Source organism: Pelobates fuscus, chromosome 1 (genome assembly GCF_036172605.1).
Source record: "Pelobates fuscus isolate aPelFus1 chromosome 1, aPelFus1.pri, whole genome shotgun sequence".
Classification (NCBI taxonomy): Eukaryota; Metazoa; Chordata; class Amphibia; order Anura; family Pelobatidae; genus Pelobates; species Pelobates fuscus.
In genome coordinates, this window is record NC_086317.1 from 88,207,966 (window position 1) to 88,233,672 (window position 25,707).

Genomic DNA, 25,707 nt, shown 5'->3' on the forward strand with positions numbered 1-25,707 from the left:
AAGCATTCCCCGGAGCCAATTTTCTCGACTGCGGAGAAACTGCACAGACCAGCACAATTTTTTAGATCAAGCACAAATCCTTAAGGATAAATTTTTAGAAAAGGGTTATATTGAAAATTTTATCAATAAGGAAATTACGAAGGTGCATAATTCCAAAAGGGATGAATTTTTATCTAATAAACCTGCTCGTTCTACAGCCAACAAATTTGCCTTTTCTTTCAATACTCAGTATAATACCCATGCGAAGAGAATTAGAAACATTTTAATAAACATTGGCCACTGTTATTGGAAGATGAATTTTTAAAGACTGAACTTCCTCGAGCCCCACAAGTCATCTTTAAAAAAGGCAGGAATTTCAAGAACATCCTAGCACCTAGCACTTTTAAGAACCATGTCCAACCGATCCAACAAAATGAGGGCTTTTTTACATGTGGCGCTTGCAAGAGTTGTGAAAAGATCTCGAAGAAGACCCTAAATTTTAACAGTACAGTGACAGGACAGAGTTTTAAAATTAGGGGACACATTACGTGTAACACAAGTAATACAGTTTATCTTTTGGAATGTGGATGTGGAGTCCAATATGTGGGCAGAACCACCAGACCTGTCAAAATACGATTTTTAGAACATAGGAACAATATTAGAAAGAAAATAACCACCCACTCAGTTCCCTTACATTGTAATAGGTGCCCCAATTTCAGTTTTCACAATTTTAACTGTACTCCGATTGAAAAAGTCACTTTAGACCAAAGAGGTGGCGATTTATTACTTAAACTTAGGCAAAGAGAGGGGTTTTGGATTCATACCCTCAGTACTATGCAACCTGAGGGTATGAATATAGATTTTGATATGGTCTGTTTTTTATGATTCTTATGGTAATTTTCCAAGATTTGTAGTAGTTTTTATTATGATGACATTGTATATCAACTTGTTTTTTATGGTCCTCTTTTTATGTATCATGCACAGCATCTTTTATTCATTCATATATTTTGCACGGTAAATATGTCCCGTTTGTAATAACTTTATGTTTTGTTCCATTTTTCCAAATGAACGATTGTGTTATTCACTTCCTCTACGAGGCCACTCCCACCCAAGTGCTGGAATGCATTTGCGTTTCAGCATAGTGTGAGGGGAGGAGTTTCTCGCGAGGGGCTGGATACACTATGGTTCCGAGCAGCCTATTGGCCATACAGATGCACCTTCTGATAGGTGGCCACAAAATACGAGATTGCCTCCTATTGGCTGACGGAAAGAACTTTTTCCTGGCGGGACATTTAAAAGACCGGAAGATCATGATGTGTACCTCACAAGCCGGATGCCCCTGACGAAGTCTAAGGACGAAACGCGTAGGGCGGCAGGAATACTTTATATTACGGACTTTTGATTTTGTATTTTAAAAGTTTTTATTTTGTTCGTGCTTCTTCCATCTGGGTTCCTGTGTTTCTACCTTGGGATCCACCGAGAAGTTTACAACAATATTTGATGGGCTTTTAACCTTCTGGCATTTTGTAAGTGCATTCAATAAAGTGTTTCCTATATCCTTAAAGTGGTACACTATGTTCCTTTATTTTTTCCCTTAAAGCAAATTCTTGGGAAAAAGAAGTTTCTATCGATCCTCCTGTCTACATTCAAAGAGATTATATTGGGAGATATTTTATTATACATTTTACGTTTCTTCTGAAGATACCGAGGAATCTTCATACTCCCATATAATATTTGGGTAATTTATTTTATTGTATATATACCCACTTGTGTTTTATCCACTGGTATATTGTGTATAAGGTGTATATAATTTTTGCTTATAGAGGTGTGGTTGGTCAGAGGAATCCATCATACATGGCAGGCTTCCATTCAGTTCTGGCATTCTACACATAAGGTGCTTGGATTAAGCGTGTATGATCCCCCATATCACACTCCAGAGGCCCTGCTACTGCATCACACTGCTACGTTTGTGTGGACATACTGAACATAATACACCAAGCAATCTCACCAAGAAATGGAAAAAGATCAGACAACTTGGTAGCAGTGGCCACTTGCTGACAGATGCTAGTCAAGGGGCCACTTTACAAAATCATCTCTCTGAATTTCAAGTATGTCCATCCAATTTGTCTGGGTACAAATACATGTCTGTTAGTCCACCTATTGGACAGCGCTGTGGAATTTGTTGGCACTTTATAAATATTAATAATAATAACTAAATTATCTCAACCTGATGGGTATTTGTGTAGTATTCTCTCTTTCAAGTCATAACAAGCTACTGCCAACTTCAATTAATTTGTTTTCGAATTTTTCTTTACATTTTCCATGAATGGAAGGCTAGGTCTCCAGTGTGATGTACAATACTCAATAGAAAGCTGTTCAGGAGTTAACAGAATATCTGTAAAGCTTCTATAGAAAACAATCTGTGGATTTGAAATGGTTGAAAGATCACAGTCACTTCCTGGTCCCTGCAGATTAAGGTTTGACAATAGGAGCAAATCATTGGAACCTGCATCAAACAAAGATTAGTCAATGGTATCTTTTATGTTTCTTTTATTTCTATTGAATGCATAATTTCAGAGAATCATAGGTACAGAGCCAGGATTCCCTGAAAAGGACACATCTGTTTTGGAGAGAAGAACTAATTTATATTTCAAAATGGTGGGTCTCCTGGAGCTCATTACAGCTGACTGAGAAAGCTTATTGCTTCCGTGAAACACATTTTGGCAACTGAAGGACATTTATAAGTAAGTGCATTAATGCATTTTAATTAAGCTATACCATTTATATAGCTGTTTGTTTTATTGTAGTTTTAAATATGATTAATAAATTACATAATTGAATCAAAGAAGGAGAATGAATGGAGTTGGACTAGCCAGCTCCTACAAACTCCAGGTAGGTTACAAGAGGTATATTAGGGGCTTAACCCCAAATAAAGTCAAGAGAAAAAAGGGGATGAGAACGAAAGTGGAGACACAATCCCATGCAGTGGGTGTAGTCCAAACTCGTTTTCAAATATATACCTCTGAATGTAAAAGTCACATAGAAAAAGGGGAGGGTTTTTTAACCTTTATTTAGAAAAAAATATATATAGGTATGATAAAAATTGGTAAACACGTAACGTTCAAGAAAAGTTTATCCCCTTGAGGTAAGGGTGCCTCCAGGAGATGCCTAGCACCATAACAACTTAATTTAGATGAAGTTGTTTTGGTGCATGGAGTGTTCCTTTAAGTTACAGATGCATTTTTCTACTGCTCATGAGAGCTCATGATGGATAAAGGTGATGTTAAATGATTCCCATGGATGAAAATGTCTTTATAAATTATAGTGTGGTGAGTGCAGGGCCGGATTAACATAGGGTCTGATGGAGCTGCAGCTCCAGGCCCATGGAATAGGCCGATTTAAAAAACAAAACAAAAAACCCCACTACTTTACACAGTACTTTTAGGGTTGCCACCTGGCCAGTATTTCTCTGGTATTTGAGGCTGCCTAGCCGGTGCCGGTATTGCAGTAATACCGGCAATACAAATGTTAGCCTCAGTATAAACAGAAATTATTCTGCAATACCAGCGCCAACCAGGTAATCTGAAAAAAATGATATGCATAGCAATAGAAAATGTTCCTCCGCATTGGAGAGGTGGGAATAGAGAGCAAAAAATAGCCCAGAGAGAAACATTCTGGATTCACAAACTACAGACTCTTGCACCTGCAGGATTGAACGTTCATATAGATCTGGTATGTTTTCTAAATTAATGTAGTGATCTGGACAAGATTAAAATATTGAAAGGTTCCTGAGATAAAATGCTCCTCTTTGGGGGGCCAATTCACGTTGAGATAAAGAATTTATATTAAATAAACTAGAATGATAAGATTCCTAATATCCTTTTTTTTTTTTATAAATAAACTATATACCAAAAGAAATATGTAGCAATTTTGAAAAATTCATCAAATAATAATTTTGGAATAGAAATAGAAACATGCATATGTATAAAAAAAAAATAAAAAAAATATTTTCCTTTTATTTCCTCTTTTAAACAATTGGAACAAAATAAACTTAGCTCTATTGTTTTAGGATGATATATATATGATGTGAAGCCCAAATATACACCAATATACAAGGTCCATAAAAATATATACAAACAAATAACATTAGAATAAGAAATATAAAAATGAGAGTATAAAATTAACACCATCTATCACATAGACCGAATTGGTTATATAACAATTAAATTGGACTTTTGTTTGTTGGTGAATTGAATGGGAAGAAAGTCTACATGTTTAATTGTAAGATGAATTGTAAATTCACCTTTGGCGTTTTTTCCTTTGCATATAATGAAACCATTGATAAATATGCATAAAGTGCATTACCTTTTGGCGACCACCAGATGGCAACACTTTTAAATGGAATAAAATGGAACGCACGGCCATCTTTACTTAAAAGAAGAGGTGGAACGCATGGAAGTGCGTCATAGAAAGAAGACGCTGATCCATACAGGAAGTGTGTCATCGAAAAGGGACGCCCCCTAAAAAACGCCGCAAAAAAAACGGAATGAAACCCAGCACAGCTGAAACAACAGATGAAGGTAATTCACCAGCGAATGAAGTGTCCAATTAAAGAGGAATAGGAGAATACGCCCATTATACCACCAATGGACTTCCAGCACTTATTGTATTTAAGGGAAGGGAAGGGAAGGAAGCAATAGGCTTATGATACACTTGTTAGAATTTGGAGTGTATAAACTGTATGTGTTTTAATTTTTGGTTCCTGAGGAAGTTTCCCAAGGGGAACAAAACGCGTAGAACCATTTTTAATTTATTTTATTATATGCCAATAAATCCATCGCTTTTCTACTTTCAACCATTGAAGAGTGTGAACTTCTTGGTCTCCAGATTGGCGTTATTACAACAAACAGGATTTACCCCCCTACCTATAGGGGTGGCAACCTGAAGGCTTATTATATAGAACAAATCTGTGAGTGCAACCTTGAATCATTGGGCAATTAATAAGGTTACAACAGTATTATGCTATGTTGTATTTTTTATTTATGTTTTAGTGATACAAACTGGATCCCTATTCTATATGTACCACATTATACTCTTTATACAGTTACCATTTTGGGAGGTAACTGAAGGGAAGCAAGTATCCAAAAGTTAAGTCTACCTTTTATTCCACGGGTGATTTGGTGGAAGCTATTCTGTATGGGGACTGTGTGAGACTTGGGGACATTGGGACACTGGGAGACATGGGGACACTGAGACACTGGGGGACATGGGGACCCTGAGACACTAGGGACACAGAGCCCAATGTCTCCAAGTGGCCCCTAGTCTCTCAGTGTCCCCATGTCTCCCAGCCAGTGTCCCTAGTGTCTCAGTGTCCCCATGTCTCCCAGTGTCCCTGGTGTCTGTGTCCCTAGTGTCTGTGTCCCCATGTCTCTCAGTGTCCCCATCTATCTCAGTGTCTCAATGTCTCCCAGTGTCTCCCAGTGTCCCCAGGTCTCCCAGTGTCCCCTAGTGTCCCCATGTCTCACAGTGTCCCAATGTCTCTCAGTGTCCCGTAGTGTCCTAGTGACATGGGGACAATGGGAGACATGGGGACACAGACACTAAGGGACACTGGGAGACATGGGGACTCAAACACTAGGGGACACTGGGTGACATTGGGACACTGAGGCACTAGTGGACACTGAGAGACATAGGGACACAGGGAGACCCGGGACACTGGGCGACTTTGAGTGTCTCTCAGTGTCTGTAATGTCTCAGTGTCCCTAGTGTCTCAGTGTTTCCTAGTCTCCCAGAGTCCCCGAGTCTCCCAGTGTCTCAGTGTCCCCATGTCTCCCATTGTCTCAGTGTCCCCTAGTATAAAAGAAAAAATCTCAGGCACTCAATGTGATTTAAGCAGGTTTATTGGACATTGCAATGTTTTGACCTGTACCCAGGTCTTTATCAAGTCTCCAGTGTCCCCTATGTATCACAGTGTCTCAGTGCCCCATGTCTCCCAGTGCCCCTGGTGTCTCTTAGTGTCCGTAGTGTCCAAGTGCCCTTTAATCTACCAGAGTCCCATAGTTCCCCAGTGTCCCCATGTCTCCCAGTGCCCCCAAGTGTCTCAGTATCCCCCAGTATAAAAGCAGGTTTATTGGACACCACAACAAATCGACCTGTATCCTGGTCTTCATCAAGTCTCCAGTGTTCCCTATGTATCACAGTGTCCCCTATGTATCCCCGTATCTCAGTGCCCAATGTCTCCCAGTGTCCCCTCTTGTCTCAAAGTCACCCAGTGTCCCCATGTCTCCCCCAGTGTCTCCATGTCTCCTAGTGTCCCCTAGTTTCTCAGTGCCCCCTAGTTTCTCAGTGACCCATGTCTCACAGTGTCCCAATGTCCTAGTGACATGGGGACACTGGGAGACATGGGAAAACAGACACTGGGAGACATGGGGACACAGACACTGCTGTTACTTCTTTACCCGCCTTTTGTTTCTTATCCCTTTTTAAAAATGTCTTACCCCCTTTAGTGTATCTTATCCCCTATTTTTCCCCGTTGTGTGTCTTACACCTCCCTTGTGTATCTCTTACAACCCCCCTTTGTGTGTCTTACTCCCCGATACCGTTTGTGTGTCTTCTTCTCTCCCAGCCCCTTTGTGTATTTTACTCTTATCAGCTCCTTTGTGTGGTTTGCTTTTACCAGCAGCCTGTCTATCTCCCCCAGCTCCTCTGTGTCTCTTCTCAAGCCCCTCTGTGTCTCTTTCACCCCAGCCCCTTTGTATTTCCACCCCCAGCCCCTTCTGTGTGTTGCTTTCATCCCCAGCCCCTCTTTGAACTTTCTCACCCGAAGCCCATCTGTGTGTCTTTCTATCTCCTCATGTCCCTCTGTGTATCTTTCTTCCCACTCAGGCCCCCCTGTGTGCCACTCTCCCCTCCATGCCCCTTAGTGTTCCTATCTCCTCCCCTCCATGTCCATTTGTGTTAATCTTCCCTCCCCTTTACCTGTCTCTTAGTGCCCCCCATTCCCCTTAATGTTCCTCTCCCTTCTCTTTTAGTGGTCCCCCCCCTACCCTAGTGTTCCTCCCCTGTACCTTTGTGTTCCCTCCCTCTTTTTTAGTGTTCTTCCCCCCTTTCCTGTCCAATAGTGTTCTTTCCCGTTCCCCCATTCCATAGTGTTCTTTATCCTCCTCCCCATAGTGTTCTTTCTCCCCCTCCCTCATAGTGTTCTCGCCCCCCTTCCCGTCCCTTAGTGTTCTTTTCCCTCCTCCCCTGTCCCATAGTGTTCTTTCCTTCCTCCCCTCCTCCATAATGTTCTCTCTCCCTCCCCTGTCCCATAGTCTTCTTTCCCCCCTTCCCTTGTCCCAATGTGTTCTTCCCCCCTCCCCTGTCCCATAGTGTTCTCCCCCGTCCCATAGTGTTCTCCCCCCTACCCTATTGTGTTCTTTTCACCACTCCCCTGTCCCATAATGTTCTTCCCCCCGTCCCATAGTGTTCTTATACCTCCCATCTTATTGTGTTCCTCACCACCCCCCTCTCCCCATCACATAGTGTTCCTTACCACATCCCCCCCACCCCCCCGTCCCATAGTGTTGGATGCTTTTTTGCAAAAATAGAATATTCAAGGATATAATTGATATGTATGTAAACAGGTTGTTGGTCCAGGCACTTGCTGGGGTAGTATGGAATGCACTGATGCCAATTTTATGGCAGTGAAGCCAGCAAGTTTATGTCAGCATAGGCAATGACCATGTTTAGGAAAGTGACTCCAAGCAGGGCTAATTGCTTCACACAACAAACAAACCGAATATACTAGCACACTCAGCAAACCACAAACATACACACAATCACACTCTGCCAACTCCACACAGAATCACACTCAGCCAACATCTGCGCAATCACACTTAGCCACCACACATTTATGTGTATTGCTTTGGGGGAGCAAGGAGGGACGGTAAGGGGGGCCCTTCCTTGGTTCTTGCACTGTGGCCTTGTGCTTCCTAGTTATGCCCTCGGTGTGAAAAGAGATTTGAATGTCTCTTTTTATTTGGAAAGGGAATTATGGCGTGTGCATATGTGTTGAATGGGAATTGTGGTGATCTTTGGTGATTTGTGTATGTGTGCACAAAGGGAAAATGGTGGCGATTGGAAGACATTCTGAGTTTTCTAATATGTTCTTTTCTTAGTTTCCTTCTGATCTGTTCTGTTCCGAGTCTCCTTAAAACAGTCAATTATGGGGGGCGGGGCCGGACCGCCGAGCGGAGCGGTCGCAGGGAAGATCAGCTCCCGCACACAATGACCCTATAAAGCCCACTACTACCGATTAAACTCATCCAACTTACCCATCACTGCGACCCTCGATGGATGGGGGTCACCGGACCGGGGAGAGGCTTGCCTGATGGGTTTTAGTCCCCCGGAGGGGAGTTCTCTGCCGCAACGGGCGGGAGCTCTCTGGGCGGTAAGTGGAGTGGACGGCCGCCGCTCCACTATCCTACCACCCGGAACCTGATAGCCACGCTGCACCGGAACGGACCTGGCCCTGATCCCCCCCCCCCCACGGACCGGGGGGGTAATCCCGGTCCGCACCCCGTGGCCGCACTCGGAGACCTCGCGGAGACGGCCTAAATCTAAGATGGCGGAGGCCGCGTGTGACAACATCGCCTCATGGCGCCTGACACAGACCGCTGATCCCCGCAGAACAGACATGAGCACCTCACAGTGAGTAGGCAGAGCGGGGCCCCTAAGAGACACCTACCCCCAGTGGCAGATGGGAGAAGGAGGGGGAGATGCACAGCGAAAAGCGGCACCATAGATACTGCCACCTGCGCCATGCGCAGAGTTACTTCCCCTCTGCCAGAACCGAGGGCCGGGGCCCTAAACACAACGCTGCATTCCCCCCCAATCAATCATCCCACCAAACAGCATCCCATATCCAGCAGCAGCCCAAGACCAGCAACAAGCCACGGACACGCAGCAGGATGGGGAAAGGCCCATGGAGGGAGAACAACAAGCTACAGACCAAGGGGACTATGGGCGAATATGCCTCACGTGAGCAACCTAATGTCACCTCATGATGATACAATAGAGCACTGTATAACACATGCGTACCAACCGCACGGAGCATGCCTTCACGGGGATAACATACCGGGCCCACATTTAAGGACTTCCACATGCCAAGCCGAGGCCATATATACCGGCACCAACCATCATGGACAGGTTCAGAGACGCCAACTGCTGAGTATCCACTACAGTATCTATGCCTCCCATACCATATGGGGACCACAGAGTGCTTGAGGACTGATATTGCATGTCACTGATGACCTCTTCCTTACCCTCATGACAGCAGACATGTCTCCTCATATGTACACAGCCTGGGGGAACGCGCTCACACCAAACGCTTACACAAGGCCGTATCCATGCATACAACACAGCACTATACTCGACCACTTATTGCTATGCACACATGGGAGTACCAGTCTCTGATGGCCCGGGGTGACTGATTTCAAGCGCTGACTCACTCTATACGCTTACACCAAGTTCACACAAGCGACACATACTCGACTATATATCGTGACAATATAAAAAATGTGCACAGTAACTCTATGCTATGCCTCTTAACTTAACAACCTATGTATAACAATGAGTGTATGCCGTTGGGGCACTGCAAATGTAATCGCATCTGCTTATCTCTTGCACGCCAAAATAAAGAATTAAAAAAAAAAACAAAACAGTCAATTATGTGTTTGTTGTGTGTTTGTTAGTAAAGTGTGATTTCAAAGTGGATTAGTGGTATATATATTGGATTTGATTATCTAAATTATTCCATATTTATCTGTAAAATATATTCCCAATTTTTTTTCTGACAAGTCCATACGTATTCTACTTGTAGTCCTGATGACTGATAAATTGTTTTGTAACAGAATTCAGGGTCAGACTAACAAAGGGTCAGCTGTCAGCTGACACACTCAGTCAAAGAATACTGTTCAACCATGGTAGGAGTTGATATGATAACGTGACTTTGAACTTCCACATATTTTGTATTAGGTGGTTGATTATCAAAAAGCCAAAAACACACTTACAAACGCAGAGCTTCACAATCAGCTCTAAGTAAACAGTTTTTGTCACATAACCAGTGGCGTACACACAACCCCTGGGGCCACAGTGTGAAGACTGATCCGTGGCCCCCTCCCCCCGCACTTACTCTGCGCGGGCTGGGGCTGCAACACATGGCGGCGGGCACCTGGTCGCAGGGCTGCAACCCCTGCGACACGGTATGTACGCCAGTGCATGCAGATACACATACACTTAAAGGACCACTACAGACACCCAGGTCACATCAGCTCAATGAAGTGGTCTGGGTGCCAGGTCCCTCTAGTTTTAACCCTGCAGCTGAAAACACAAACAACATTTCACTGAAGGTTAATCCAGCCTCTAGTGGCTGTCTCATTGACAGCAGCGAGAGGAGCTTCCACGATTCTCACTGTGAAAATCACAGTGAGAAGACGCTGAACGTCCATAGGAAAGCATTGATTAATGCTTTCCTATGGGCGGTTTGAATGCGCGTGCAGCTCTTGCCTCGCATGCGCATTCGGAGCTGAGAGTCGGATCGGGGTGGAGAGATCCCCAGCACCAAGGGAGTCCGGCGCTGGAGAAAGGTAAGTGCTTAAGACACACTCACACACACACTCTCACGAACAGACGCATACACACTAGCTAACAGACACACACACACTCTCACGAACAGACGCATACACACTAGCTAACAGACACACATTTACTGACAGATACTCCCTCGCGCGCCTGCCAGCCAGCCTGCCCGACCGGTGACACCAGGGCCAGCCTCGGGGGCCCTGAGGTGGCCGGCTCCTAGTGGGCCGGGCCCGGTGGCAGCTGCGACCCCGGTATGTACGCCACTGCACATAACCACCTAATACAAGATATATTACAATATTGGTATCCCGCTTTTTTCTTTATATGTTTTATTTTCATGTTATCCACTCTAATCGGACTGTGATCTACTCTATACCTATAAACACCCTGCATGCTTATTCATCTGTAACATCCGTGACAAGGTTTATATTGTCACACAAGGTTGGTCTTGAACTAGTTGGTAGGTCTTTACTTGTAAGAATATTTCCATTTTTTCATAACACACAATTTCTGTAAATATTACACCATTAGAGGTCTATACTGTATATATTTTTGAATACATATTTCATCTGCTGACCTGTTGAGGATATCAGACAGTTACCATATTTTCCACCCTACAAAGTCTGGTTTTTATCATAAGGACCGATTTGGGACTATTAAGAACATTCAGGCAATATATTTTTTAGAATTATACTTAATTCTTTCATAAAGTGTCAGATGTGTATTTTCTCCTGTTACCACTAGGGGCAACCTGTATTTCTGTATTTTATTGTGTAAGATATAGTGCAACCCTGGTCTCAGCGATGATCCCTCTCTGAGATGGCAGACCCACACCTTTGGTGGTATGTCATGGCTTTAGGTAGGCCCAGGGCAAGATGTGCTGTCACACAACGTCTCAACATTATAGTGATACTAAACCCCAGCTGGAATGTGCTTATGGTATTTAAAGGTGATGCAGGTGTCTCCCTGTTAATTTGAGTTGTCTCCCTGTTAATTTGAGTGGAGACATTCAGGCTTCAGATAACTTTCTGAGCTGATACAGTTATGAACCATGAGGTGTAGTGCAGGTTAACCATTAGTGTTATTGAACAGTCACTACCCCTTCATATGCTGATAATATTTAGTTGCAAATCCGGAGAAAATTTGGGGCATTTTGGGGAGGAATCATTCTGACCCAAATACGTTCCAAATTAAAGACCATTTGAAGCTATCCAAAAGAACCCCAAATATCTTTAAGCGCTATAAAGATTATATAATATTGATAAATCCAAATACATTTCCTAATGTACATTTCCTATTTTCCAACAATGTGCAATGTCAATCAGCAGTGGCCAAGGCAAGTAGAGTATTGTCATGAATGAAAAAGGGCATTAATTCTCGGGATGAGAATATCATTTTGGCTCTTTATAAATCACTAGTAAGACCACATATTCAATATGCTGTGCAATTTTGGGCATCTGTTCTAAAGAAGGATATTATGGCACTAGAAAAAGTGCAGAGGCGGGCTACAAAATTAATAAAAGGAATGGAACAAATCAGCTATGAGGAAAGGTTAACAAATTTAAACCTATTTAGTTTAGAAAAACGTTGCCTGAGAGGGAATATGATCACATTATACAAATATATTCGGGGCCAATACAAACCATTGTGTGGAAATCTATTCACAAACCGGACTTTACATAGGACACAAGGCCATGCGTTTAAACTGGAAGAAAACATATTTTGTCTAAGGCAAAGGAAAGGCTTTTTACTGTAAGAACAATAAAGATGTGGAATTCTCTCCCTGAAGAAGTGGTTTTATCAGAGTCCGTACAGATGTTCAAACAGCTACTAGATGCATACTTGCAAAGACAGCATATTCAAGGATATAATCTTTCAATGTAGGGTAATAACTGCTTGATCCAAGGATAAATCTGACTGCCATTCTGGGTTCAAGAAGGAATTTTTTCCTAGCTTGTTGCAAAATTGGAAGTGCTTCAAACTTTTTTTTTTTTGCCTTGTTTTGGATCAACAGCAAAAAACAAATGTGAGGAAGGCTGAACCTGATGGACGCAAGTTTCTTTTCAGCTATGTAACTATGTAACTAATCAATCTTATATTAATTCCTTTACTACCAATTTATTTTTATTTAACAGAACTTTGCATAGTGTTTATTTTAAAAAAATTAATGAACTGACACATAATATTTCACATAAGATTTCTAACTCGTCTAACTGTGAACCCATTGAAACAGCCTTTGGCTATTTTCCTTTCAGAGATTATTGCTCACTCACCTGAAAAGGCACTGAACATTCCAAAATGATCTTGACGAAAGAAAGATGTAGAATTTAAAAATATTTAATTTTATAGTAATTTCAAATTAATGACAGATATATAACCACACATAATCAGAAATGTGTCAATCATCAAACACATCTCAAAAAGTCACTAAGTAATGTTTTGGGTTTTTTTTGTCTATATTTTTAAATCCAGGACTTTCTGATTTTGGATATTTTAGCTAAGTTACTATGCTTAATGTCAGGGCTTTTCCTTGAGGTAGAATCTTTATTGTCATCATTCGTGAAGGAAATAGCAGTTGGCTGGGTTGGGACATAACTAATTTTCTCCTGTGATAGACTTGAGGATGTCTTAAGGACAAACCGTTCCTGTATAGTGTCCTTTAAGTGTATAAGTAGGCTATTCTGCTCAGGGTGCAAAACCATGGTTTTCTTCTTGTTCTTAAACTCACAACAGGTGTAGCACGCAGCTGTTAAAATCCGAAAAACATAGAACCAGCCCAGGTAGTGCAACTCAACAATGTTCAAAATAAAGCATCCAATTCCAACTCCAAACATGAAGTTGAGAAAGACCGTCTTCTCTGTAGCTCTTGAAACAAAACAATCAGTTGTGGTTGGGCAGGGGTAGGTCTGACATCGAAAGAGGTGAGGAACCTCAAAGCCATAAAGATAGTATTGACCCACCAAGAATCCCATCTCCATAATAGACCTTAAAACCACATGTACAATGTATATTATATGCATCTTGTCGAAGATGGGAATAGGACCACGGATATTATCATTAATGAGTTTAGGTCTAAACCGATCGCCTTTTGTAGAATGGTCCTTCATCTCCACTTTTTCCTCAGCATCCACATTCATGGTTTTCTTCTGTAGGTGTTCACCAATAGATAAGCTTTGGAGGAGCTCCATTACATAGGCTCTTTCTAGTTCAGTTTTCTCATCTTTGGCAATTTTATGCAAAACATAAATAATATAAAATATGGAAGGCGTTGACACCAGGACAATCTGAAAAATCCAGAATCTAAGATGAGAGACTGGAGCAAAGCTGTCATAGCATACATTGTTGCAACCTGGTTGAAGAGTATTACAGGTAAATTTAGACTGTTCATCACCGTACATTGCATCTCCTACTAATGTTACCAAAAGAATTCGGAAAATGAGAAGCATTGTAAGCCAGATTTTTCCTATCACAGTAGAATGGTTCTGGACTTCTGTTAAAAGGCGCCCCAAGATCGACCAGTCACCCATGTTTAAACCTAGTGCAGAAAAATACAAAAAGTGATACAATTTTACATACAAAGTATTCTACAGCACTTAATAAAGACTAGACACAATATTAAAATAACTTGTGACAATTCAGGTTTAAAAATACTAATCTCATAAGGGGACAGGATCTTGCTTGTAAGAATTAATTAGGAAACAGGAATCGTTAACATGTTGCTGTCTCTCGCTAATCTAGACTGATATAATATATTTTGGGGAACGGCTGTCTAGACTGGGGTTGCACTTCTCAAATAGAACTCATTGTGCCAGTCAGCTCGATCAGCATAATGCTGAAAGAAAAATTATCTGTATACACATAAAACACTTCTAGACTCGTTGGAGAGAGCACTTACCCTGGTGCAGTGTTAACTTTGATGGTAGATTTCAATTTAGTTTTACACCCTGTTCCAAATTATTATGCAAATTATATTTTTCTCATTTACCTAAATAATTGATGTAAATAACAGTCAGCATAATTCTCATGTTATCAACTAAGAGTACAGTTCAAATTATATTGAACAAACCTCCTTATGATAACAGTATTTTTTTTAAACATAAAAAACTTACAATGCACTGTTCCAAATTATTACGCACAGTAAGTTTCAAAACACTTTATAGGTTGTAAAGAACTGAAAATTCTAATTTGCTGTGTTTGCAGCATAATTACTGAAATCAAAAGCTATTTCAATAAAATGTATAACAACATTTTAACTTTTTAAACATTTTAACAGGTCATGTTACATTTTAACATAGGATCCCTTATTTGAGAGCAGCTTTACAAATCTTGCATCCATTGAACTTGTGAGTTTTTGGACAGTTTCTGTTTGAATTTGTTTGCAAGATGTCAGAATGGCCTCCCAGAGCTGCTGTTTGGAAGTAAACTGCCTCCCACCCTCATAGATCTTTTGCTTGAGGATGCTCCAAAGGTTCTCAATAGGATTGAGGTCAGGGGAGGATGGAGGCCACACCATGACTTTCTCTCCTTTTATCCCCATAGCAGCCATTTATGCAGAGGTATTCTTTGCAGCATGGGATGGTGCATTGTCATGCATGAAGATGATTTTATTACGGAAAGCATAGTTCTTCCTTCTGTACCAGGGAAGAAAGTGATCAGTCAGAAACTCCACATACTTTGCAGAGGTCATCTATACACCTCCGGGGACCCTAAAGGGGCCGACCAGCTCTCTTCCCATGATTCCGGACCTTTAGTCTTTTGACTAAAAAGCCATGTTAGTTTTAGTCGTACTTTAGTCATCTGAATTGTTTTAGTTTTAGTCTAGTTTTAGTTGACTAAATCTCGAAAACATTTTTAAAAAAATAACACTACCCCTGGTGCCCTCCCCTCCAATCTGCCACAGCTGCACTTCTGTACAATTTATATGGTGTGTGTAAGACACCAATGAACTCTATGGTTCTATAGCTGCAAGGCAGTTTAATCTTAAAGAACAGGGTGTTAAACTCATTGCCTCTGTTGAGTTTTGTTTTATATTGTCTCCTGCATTATACACTCACTGATCTTTTAGTGATCTTACCTGTTTATAATACCTGTAACCAGTGGCGTACATACAGCGGTCGCAGTTGTGACCAAGCCTGTCACTCCAGGGGGCCTGGCCACCCTGCAGACCCCTGTGACCGGGTACCCGCCACCATCTTTTGGGGGTCCATCAGGTGGCCCATGCTGTTAGGGCCACCCAATAGAGATGGATTGCCAGGGGGCCCGGTCAGTGCTGCGGGCTGCTGCATCGCTTTAACAGCGCGACCGGGCCCCCTGCGATGAAATCACAAGCTGGGAGAAAGCGACTGCCCCGGTCACTCCTCCCAGCAATCACACAGAGCCCACGCAGGAGGAAGCAGAGGAGGGAGTCAGAGTGGGAACTTTGACTCCCATCAACCTGAGCCAACACTGGACCCCAGGGAAAGTCACCCTCCTGCACCTAAAAGGTAGGAAACAGGAGGGTGACTTAAACATTTTGTGTGTGTGTGTTTGTATGTGTGTATGTGTCTTTGTATGTGTGTGTGTGTCTGTGTGTATGTCTGTATGTATGTGTCTGTATGTATGTGTCTGTCTGTATGTGTGTATGTGTGCCTGTCTGTTTGTATGTATGTGTCTTTGTATGTGTGTGTGTCTTTTTGTGTCTATGTGTGTCTGTCTGTATGTATGTGTCTGTGTGTATGTGTGTGTGTCTGTATGTATGTGTCTGTCTGTCTGCATGTATGTGTATGTATATGTGTGCCTGTCTGTTTGTATGTGTGTGTGTCTATGTGTCTGTGTGTATGTATGTATGTATGTATGTATGTATGTGTGCCTGTCTTATTATTATTATTATTATTATTATTATTGCCATTTATATAGCGCCAACAGATTCCGTAGCGCTTTACAATATTTTGAGAGGGGGGATGTAACAATAAATAGGACAATTACAAGAAAACTTACAGGAACAATATGCTGAAGAGATGGGTTTTAAGGCCCTTCTTAAATGATTGAAGACTAGGGGAGAGTCTGATGGCAGTAGGCAAGTTATTCCATAGGAGAGGAGCCGACCGTGAGAAGTCCTGCAAGCGCGAGTTGGCCGTACGGGTGCGAGCAGCGGTCAGGAGGTGGTCGCGGGCAGAGCGGAGGGTACGAGGGGGGGCATACTTCTGGATCAGTGAAGAGATATAAGAGGGGCTGGAATTGTTCAGTGCTTTGAATGTATGGGTTAGCACTTTGAATTGACTCCTATAGGATACAGGGAGCCAATGTAAGGACTGGCAGAGGGGTGAGGTGTGAGAGGACCGACTGGAGAGGAAAATCAGTCTAGCTGCAGCATTCATTACAGACTGTAGCGGGGCAATACGGCTTTTGGGGAGACCAATCAGGAGAGGGTTACAGTAATCTTGCGTAAGAAAGGGGCGGATGCGGGCTATGTTTTTGAGTTGGAACCTACAGGACTTGGCAACAAACTGGATGTGAGACTCAAAGGTGAGACCAGAGTCAAGTATGATGCCAAAACAGCGCGCTTGTAGGGATGGACTTATGTGGATATCACTGACTTGAAGGGAAAGCGAGAGAGGAGGATCAGTATTAGGAGGAGGAAAGACAAGGAGTTCAGTTTTAGAGAGGTTAAGTTTGAGAAAGCGTGACGACATCCAGTCAGAGATGGAAGAGAGGCAAGCAGTGACACGTTGCAGGACGGCAGGGGAGAGGTCCGGTGAGGAGAGGTATATCTGAGTGTCATCAGCGTACAGGTGGTAGTTGAATCCAAAAGAGGCAATAAGTTTTCCAAGAGAGGCAGTATAAAGAGAAAATAGAAGGGGACCAAGCACAGAGCCTTGGGGAACTCCAACCGAGACAGGGCGAGGAGAGGAGGTATCCTTGGAAAAGGAGACACTAAATGAGCGTTGGGAGAGATAGGAGGAAAACCAAGAGAGGACAGAGTCACAGAGACCGAGTGATTGAAGAGTTTCAAGGAGGAGAGCATGATCAACTGTGTCAAAGGCAGCAGAGAGGTCAAGGAGAATTAATATGGAGTAGTGACCTTTGAAATTAGCGGAGATTAGGTCGTTAGTCACTTTGATAAGAGCGGTCTCAGTAGAGTGGAGAGGGCGGAAGCCAGACTGAAGAGGGTCAAGGAGAGAGTTGGAATTAAGGAAGTGAGACACACGGGTAAAGACAAGTCTTTCCAAAAGCTTTGATGAGTAAGGGAGCAGGGATATGGGACGATAGTTAGAGGGGGAGGACGGGTCAAGAGATGTTTTTTTCAGGATAGGTATTACAGTGGCATGTTTAAGGTCAGCAGGAACAGTGCCAGAAGAGAGAGAGAGCAGTTAAAGATGTGTGTTAGGATAGGCACAAGACAAGGGGAGAGAGATCTGATGAGGTGAGATGGGACAGGATCGAGTGGGCAAGTGGTGGGGCGAGAGGAATGGAGAAGCGCAGCCACCTCTTGTTCAGTAGCTGGGGAGAAAGTCTGAAGGGTAGGGAAGGCATGATTTATGTGTGGTTGAGAAAGAGAACGGCAAGGAGGGGAGAATTGTTTCATTAGCTGTTCAATCTTGTCAGTAAAGTAACATGCAAAGCTATCAGCTGTAAGGTTAGTTTGGGGGGTGGCCACAGCAGGGCGGAGAAGGGAATGAAAAGTGTCAAAGAGACGTCTGGGATTGCAGGAGCATGAACTAATGTCTGTTTGTATGTGTGTGTGTCTGTCTGTATCTGTGTGTGTGTTGGTCTGTATGTATGTGTCTGTGTGTGTGTATGTCTGTCTGTATGTGTGTGTGCGCCTGTCTGTTTGTATGTATATGTGTCTTGTATGTGTGTGTGTCTCTGTGTGTTTACATGCATGTGTCTGTATTTTTGTGTGTGTGTGTCTGTTGGGGGGGGAGGGGGAGTGAGGGGCACAGATCAGTTTCGCACTGGGGCCCCATGGATTGTGTGTACGCCACTGCCTGTACCATACGCTATAATGACCCTAGTCTTTTGTAATGTAACTCCCTCCATATCTTTCTGTGTTGCTGCCAAATATTCTAACACTTTCAGGAGGAAATTGAAGATGTGGTCTCCTTTGGCATCAATCTCCTACTACCAGATGAAAAAACGTGTTTTAAAGTTTTTCAAGTTAACTCCTGACTTAGTGAGGTCTTACACCTGGTGGTCTGGTGTGGGGGGCTGTCAGCAAGGAGTATGTGTATTCCCTGCTGAGTCAGACCATTCTCAGCACTCCCTTTAATCCAATGTGTCAGAATGAGTTGGCTCATCTGGATAGATCTTGTTTAGCACTCTGACTCAAGCCAGGGAGAACTGTGTATGGTCTAACCAAGCAGGCAATACACAGGTTACTCGCTCCCTGCAGTGGGCCAATTAGATGACCTTTTCAACCAAATATATCAGAGGCAGGCTGAATAAACACATTTTTATAATAACTGCTATTTCATCTTAATGACTGTGGGCAGATACGGATGGAATGCATCAGGAGTAACTTCCGCCTTCCGCATAAATATTATCAGCAAATTCAGTGCACCGTATCCAATGACTCTATCATATGTGAATGTTATATATGTGGTTATTACTTTAAATGGTGTATATACTATAATAGAATACAAATAAACAAAACGAAAAAAAAAGGTAAGAGAATAAAATTTCTGCTTTCTTGCTTTTTAAGACTCCATCTTGCATAGCTTGGCTGCGATTATCATCAGTCAGACAGAATTTTTTTTAATGCATATAATAAAACAGAATTAATTAATTAATATTACACACATAAATATATGTTTAAATGTCCCTCCTTCTCATTCTCTCTCTCTATTAGTTATATTAGAATTATTTACTAGAGAATTCCATTAAAACACCAGCAGCTATAATAATAACAATAACAAAGTATTTAGGCAGGAAAGGTCCATTCAGATTATTCTGGTTTTCAAGTACATGCTGGGGATGTTTCCTTAGCCCAACATCTAGGGGTTGTTACTATTACCCAATATAACGGTACTCATTATTATTATTTTATTATTTATATAGCGCCATCAGATTCCGTAGCGCTGTACAATACAATTCATGATTTGAATACACATAGAACATTCAATAACGCTCAGTTAGATGGAATCCTCTACGTTAAGGTTGTTTGCTGAGCAGAGATTTTTGAAATATAAATATCCCTGACATTCATTACGCATGTGCGCCCATTTGCACATTATTAAATGCACACTTGCAAACAGTTTCTTCTTAAATTGCTTTTAATTTTGCATGCAACATAAAAAGCATTGTGCTGCAGCCATTTTATAAACCTGAAAAATAAATCTACACACACAATATATATATATATATATATATTTTTTTTTTTTTTAAATGCAGAAGTAGACTTAGAAATGCCAAGCACTTACCTTATTGAATAGGAGACAGAAAATAGTCCTGTAGGTGACAGTCACATTATTTAGGTAGAGGTTAGTGATGTCTGCATGGGACAGGCTCTTTCTCTGGGCCACTGTTAGAAGAATAGGCTGACAACACATATCCAAACTGTTTATCTCCAACGCTCATTGTACATCATATGAGGACAAAAAAAGGTTCAATTTACAGTGAGTGACAAAGACATATGTGAACATGGGGTCATCCCCTCTATGCAGCTATTCAGCAGCTCAGCACAACAGAATATACTAGAAAACGTGCAAAGGAGTGGAAAGCCAAGCTACCTTGTATGAGTAACTATAGGATGCTAAAAAATATATACTGTATCAGTGAAGCAAGGCTTTCCCTGATTATATTCTGAAATTATGTATGCATATAATATGAAAACAAGTATAAAAGTTTAATAAAATAAATCAAACCAGCTTTCTATAGGAAATCATTTTCAAAGACTGGTAAACATTTGTTTAATAAAAAGTCCTGTATTAAAGCCGGTCAAATGATAAAGGCATAAACAGGTAACATATTGTAAGGGTTTATTCACTAACCTGTGAGTTGAGATGTAATTGACAGCTGGTTTGCATGACTCATTTGGCGTCGGGATGGCTAACTCTCTGGATAGTGAATGAAGCCCAACATTTTGCTCACCTAAAGAGAAATTTTATTTAAAATTTATAAGCCCGAAATGATAATGGTGGGATTTACATGTTTTATAAATTGAGAAGGATTGCTTTCTTTTTTTTTTTTTAATTCTTTATTTTTGCATTTTCTGTTGTGCATAGTATAACAATAACAATAGGCCTGCTCAGCCCCAATAGCAGTTGCAAGCAATATGATAACAGGCATACTTCTACATATTGTGGCATGTAGGTACGTAGCACAATTTTGTTTTTGTGAAGAAGTATAAACAGTGGATAAACATATATATAATTAGTAAGCGTTACATGTCGTCTGTGATAGTTGTGTAAGAAAAGGTTATATGCTATGGTGCTTGGTAGACAGGTTATGAGGCCTGCGTTCATATACATGAGCATCCTTAGCTAATTCGACATTTATACAGTGAGCTATGTAGATTAACAGCTGTTCTTCCATGTGTGTGCAAGCTAAGACCTAGTGTGTTGCATGCGGAACCATGTGTGAATGTGGCGTAGTGCTGGCATTCAAACCTATTTACATATTGTTGCGCAATTATTAGACAGCCTCGAACCAAATAAGGTCCTGGGACCTCCTAGTAACTTCAGTCGCTATTAGTGTACTTAGGTACAATTGCTTGGTGTTTAAGATAATGAACTCGCTAGGTGTACCTGCACTGCGTTGGGCCTCACTTTTTTAGCTTTCATTTTAGCGTCAGAGTTCTCATGTGTTAGTATAAAAGGAAATATGGTACTGTGTTTCTATCCAGGCTACTATAATAATCTGAGAAGCAAAATATGAGTGGTTAGTCTGGGTACAGTCGTAGTCCGGGTGAAGAGTGTCCTCTCAGCCTGTTTCCGTGGCCATCAGGTTGGGTTAAGGTTTGTGCTTTAAGACATTTGGTCAGATATTTAGGGGTGAGTGGATTCTTCAGGTTGTGCTTTCGGGTATAAAGAGGACCTCCTGGCTGTTGTGAGGCTCGGTGTAGGTTAAGCTCTTTTATGAATGTGTTCGCCCGTCGTCTCTTATGTGGCTGTATGCCCCCTCTGTCCTACAGATTATCTCCGTATCGTAATGTCCGCCTATTAGGTGGTGAGCGCCACGTATGGGTCGGGTGTTTGGCCCGTTGGTACAAATGGGACAGATCTCGCGAGTGTTGGGGAGTGTTGGGGAGTGTTGGGGAGACGTTGCACTCTGCTGGCCTGTCTGCGTGAGGGAGTCTGGCGGTAGGCCCAATGCTTGTAATAGCGGTGTTGCATTGTTCAACTCCCTGATCTGGTGGGAGTCTGCCCCCTGCTGTACGGTGAGTATATGGGTCATCTGCCATCGATATTTGAGGTCTCTTTGGCGGAGGAGCGTGGTAAGTGGTTGGAGGGATCGCCTCCATGCTAGGGTGCCTCTCCATAGATCGGTGAAGAAGTTTAGTGTCATCCCTTCAAATTGGAGTGGCGTCTTCCCTCTCAAGGCGGTTTGAACTGCTGTTTTATCTGTTCTGGTTTGAAAGTTGAGTATGACATCTCGTGTGGCCTCTGAAGGCGCCCTGGGGGATTTGGGTATCCTAAATATGTTAGCGGGGGTGATCTTGTTGGCCCGCATGGGTGGTAGTATTGTGGCATGAAGGCGAGCAACAGCCTGAGCTAGGTACGCCTCGGGGATCTTTTCAGTGAACACCCTTACTTTTATGTTGTCCCTCCGTCCGGCATCCTCTTGCTCCGCCATGCACTGGTCATGGAGCTTTTGTTGACGCTGAATGTCGATTATGGTTTGCCTGATTTCCACAATATCTCGGGTGGTGTCGTTGGCTGTGTGTTTCAATGCGTTTAAGCGGGTTGTCATCCCTTTTAGGTCTCCCCTGAGTGCAGCGATGTCGTTGTGCAGATCTTTGTGGTGATCCGCTAGCAGCCGCGTGAGGGCTGCAATAGTCACCGGAGCCGTCTCTGGGTTGGAGCTGGTCAATTGTGGAGGTCTCCCCGCCTTGGTTGCCGGCAGGTATTCGTCTCCGGACAGATATGCGTGCATCGCCGCCATGTCGGATCCACATGCCCCGCGGGCCTGCTTCCACATGTCGCCAATTGTGAGTCCGGGTGAGTGTTTGTCGGTTGGCATTATTTTGGTTTTCCGTCCCATGTTGCTCAGGGGTACTGTGGTGTGCCTTTGCAGTTATTTTTAGGGTGCTTATCCCGGGTTTTTTCCCCGTTTTTCTCGTTTTTCTTTCGGAGCTCTCAGCCTGTGCGACTCAGGATTGCTTTCTGATGAAATTATTGTTGTATGTTTCTAATCATTACGTTAAATTATCTGGCTGGGATGCAGTTTAGATTGCAATAATGCACTACTGTTTGTCACAGCTACGTCTCTGTAGTTGTTATGGTTTGCATGCATTTTTGTGATCGTTTTTTTTACTATTCGTTTATAAAAATATTATTTTTGCTTGTGTACCATATATATTTCAGTTTTCATTTTTAATTAGTTCAATAATAACAGGCACAGAGTATTATAAAGATGCCATCACTTTTTAAAAGAAAATCCAAGTGATTTCAAGGGACACTATAGTCACCAGAACAACTATAGCTTATTGTATTTGTTCTAGTTAGTAGAATCATTACCTTCAGGCTTTTTGCTGTAAACATTGTCTTTTCAGAGAAAATGCAGTGTTTACATTATAGCCTAGTGATAACTCCACTGGCCACTCCTCAGATTGCTGCTAGAGGTGCTTCATGGGGCAGTGCTGTATAGGGAGCAACACTGCCATTCACTGTCTCCACCCTCGGCATGCAGACACTGAACTTTTCCTCAAAGAGGTGCATTAATTAAATTAATCTCTATGTGGAGATGCTGATTGGCCAGGGTAGTGTTTGGTTTGTGCTGTCTCTGCCCTTGATCTACCTCATTTACAGTGTCAGTCAATCCTATGGGGAAACATTGTGATTGGCTTAGACCACCACTTCTGATGATGTCAGCTGTAAGCAGGCAGATCAGGGGCAGAGGCAGCAGCAGACTTGCATACAAGTAAGATGTTAGTATATTTAGGGATGCAAGGGGGTGCCAGGGGTAGGGACTAGATGGTGGTTTTAACACTATAAGGTTAGGAATACATGTTTGTATTCCTGACCCTCTAGTGTTCCTTTAATCAAATGCTCCACTTGGAAACATAACTAAAGTGCACAGTGACTTACCAATGACTTACCAAGATTAAAGAAAGTACAATTATATTTCTGCCAGGCACTAAATAATGCTCACTAGAAGAAGCATATATGAAAAAGCTGTTACAAAACCACCTAGAGGTTGATAGCATCATCCATTAGAGCTCTAAACCCTCACTACACCAACATTATTCACACATCAAAATCCCTAGCTCGTTGCATACATTTTGTTGTACTAAATAATTTTTGTCTTATAGTGTGAATTGCAATGCAGTCTCAATAACATTTTCAGATTTATTGGTCAAAATTGTGCAGACATTTTCAAAGAAATCAGAATTCTAAATTCATGGACCATTTTAACTTCAATAACGCCACTAAAGTCAGAAAATGATATAGATCTAAAGGGGAGCCTACAACATGATTTACGTATTAAACTAATGATGTTGACCTGCATAAGCTGAAATTGTGAGGATAACAACAAAATATATGGTGAAATGATAATATACAATATATATATATATATATATATATATATATATATATATATATATAAATTAGGACAATAGTTTTGGGGGGGGGGGGGTAATAAGGAGCTGAGGTAGGTTGATGTAATTGGGGATGGGATTTATGTGACTGGGATGGGGCATGGCAGGGGCACTGATAGGGTCATAAAATACCTGGAGCTTGAGCCTATAACAATATTTGCTGAACCTTCCTCAAAGCCTCAAACCTGGTCCTTCACAAATTCAACCCCTTAACAACTGAAATATATGACTCTTAACATACTCACAAATACATACATAAAGACACACACTCACAGCGGAATAATTACAGACACAAACATTCACAGATGCACGCACAGACACAAGTGCACACACACCAAAATAGGTGGACACAGGCAGACACAGAAAAGCACATACAGACATACACACTTACAAGCACACATAGACAAGCATTTACAGACAGACACAGGCAACAGTGACACACACAGAGACAGACACATACAGGCATACACATACTCAAACAGACAAACATATATAGGAACACACAGGCATATACAGCCATACAAAGGCACTAAACAAGCACATGCAGGCATACACACACAGAGACAGATGTATAAAGGCATACAAAGACAGGCCCATACCATTATACACAGACAAAGGCACACCCAGACAGGCATTTACAGGCAAAAACATACACATGTACAAAAAGACATGCATAAAAAGACACAGGCACACATAGACAGGCACATATAGGCATACACATACTCACATACACAGGCACATCCAGACAGGCATATACAAGCATACACACAGGGTCGGATCCAGAGCCTGATCTCGGGAGGGGCCACTTGTAGATTATTTAAAGAAATAATACATTCACAATAACCACTACAGCTCTTTTTAGTGGTTATGGTGCCAGGAGTGCTGGAACCTCCTCCCAGAGTAAATAGTCAAACCGTTTAAAAACAGTTTGACAACTTACCTGGGGTCTGCTGGGATATGGGGCTGAGTGGTGCAGTGTGTGAGGGGTGCAGTGTGTGTGAATAGTTTAGTGTGTGTGGGGGGGGTGTAGTGTGTGAGTGGTGTAGTGTGTGTGTGTGAGGGGACAGTGTGTGTGAAGGTTGCAGTGTATGTGTGTGTGTGACAGCATATGTCAGGGGTGCAGTGTGTGTGTGTGGGGGGCAGTTTATGTGTGTGTGTGTGTGTGAGGAGGACAATGTGTGAGCGGTGCAGTGTGTGTGGGCGGCACTGTATGTCAGGGGTACAGTGTCTGTGTGAGGGGGCAGTGTATGTGTGGGGCAGAGTGTGTGTGTATGGGGGCAGTGTATGTGTGTGTGTGTAAATGTGTGTATGGGAGGCAGTGTATGTGTGTGTAGGGAAATGTGTGTATGGGGTCAGGGTATGTGTGT

The 25,707-nt window shown here is 42.3% G+C and overlaps 1 protein-coding gene across 1 annotated transcript; it reads right to left on the reverse strand.

The window, feature by feature from the left end:
- Positions 1–13,045: 13,045 nt before the first annotated feature.
- On the reverse strand, positions 13,046–20,089 carry LOC134587817 (gap junction delta-2 protein-like). The gene is made up of 2 exons (XM_063444230.1): positions 20,001–20,089; positions 13,046–14,137 (listed from the first exon to the last, which is right to left on the reverse strand). Exon 2 carries the CDS (start codon positions 14,127–14,129, stop codon positions 13,065–13,067), a length of 1,065 nt encoding a protein of 354 aa, XP_063300300.1. The 5' UTR covers positions 14,130–14,137; positions 20,001–20,089; the 3' UTR covers positions 13,046–13,064.
- Positions 20,090–25,707: the final 5,618 nt, after the last annotated feature.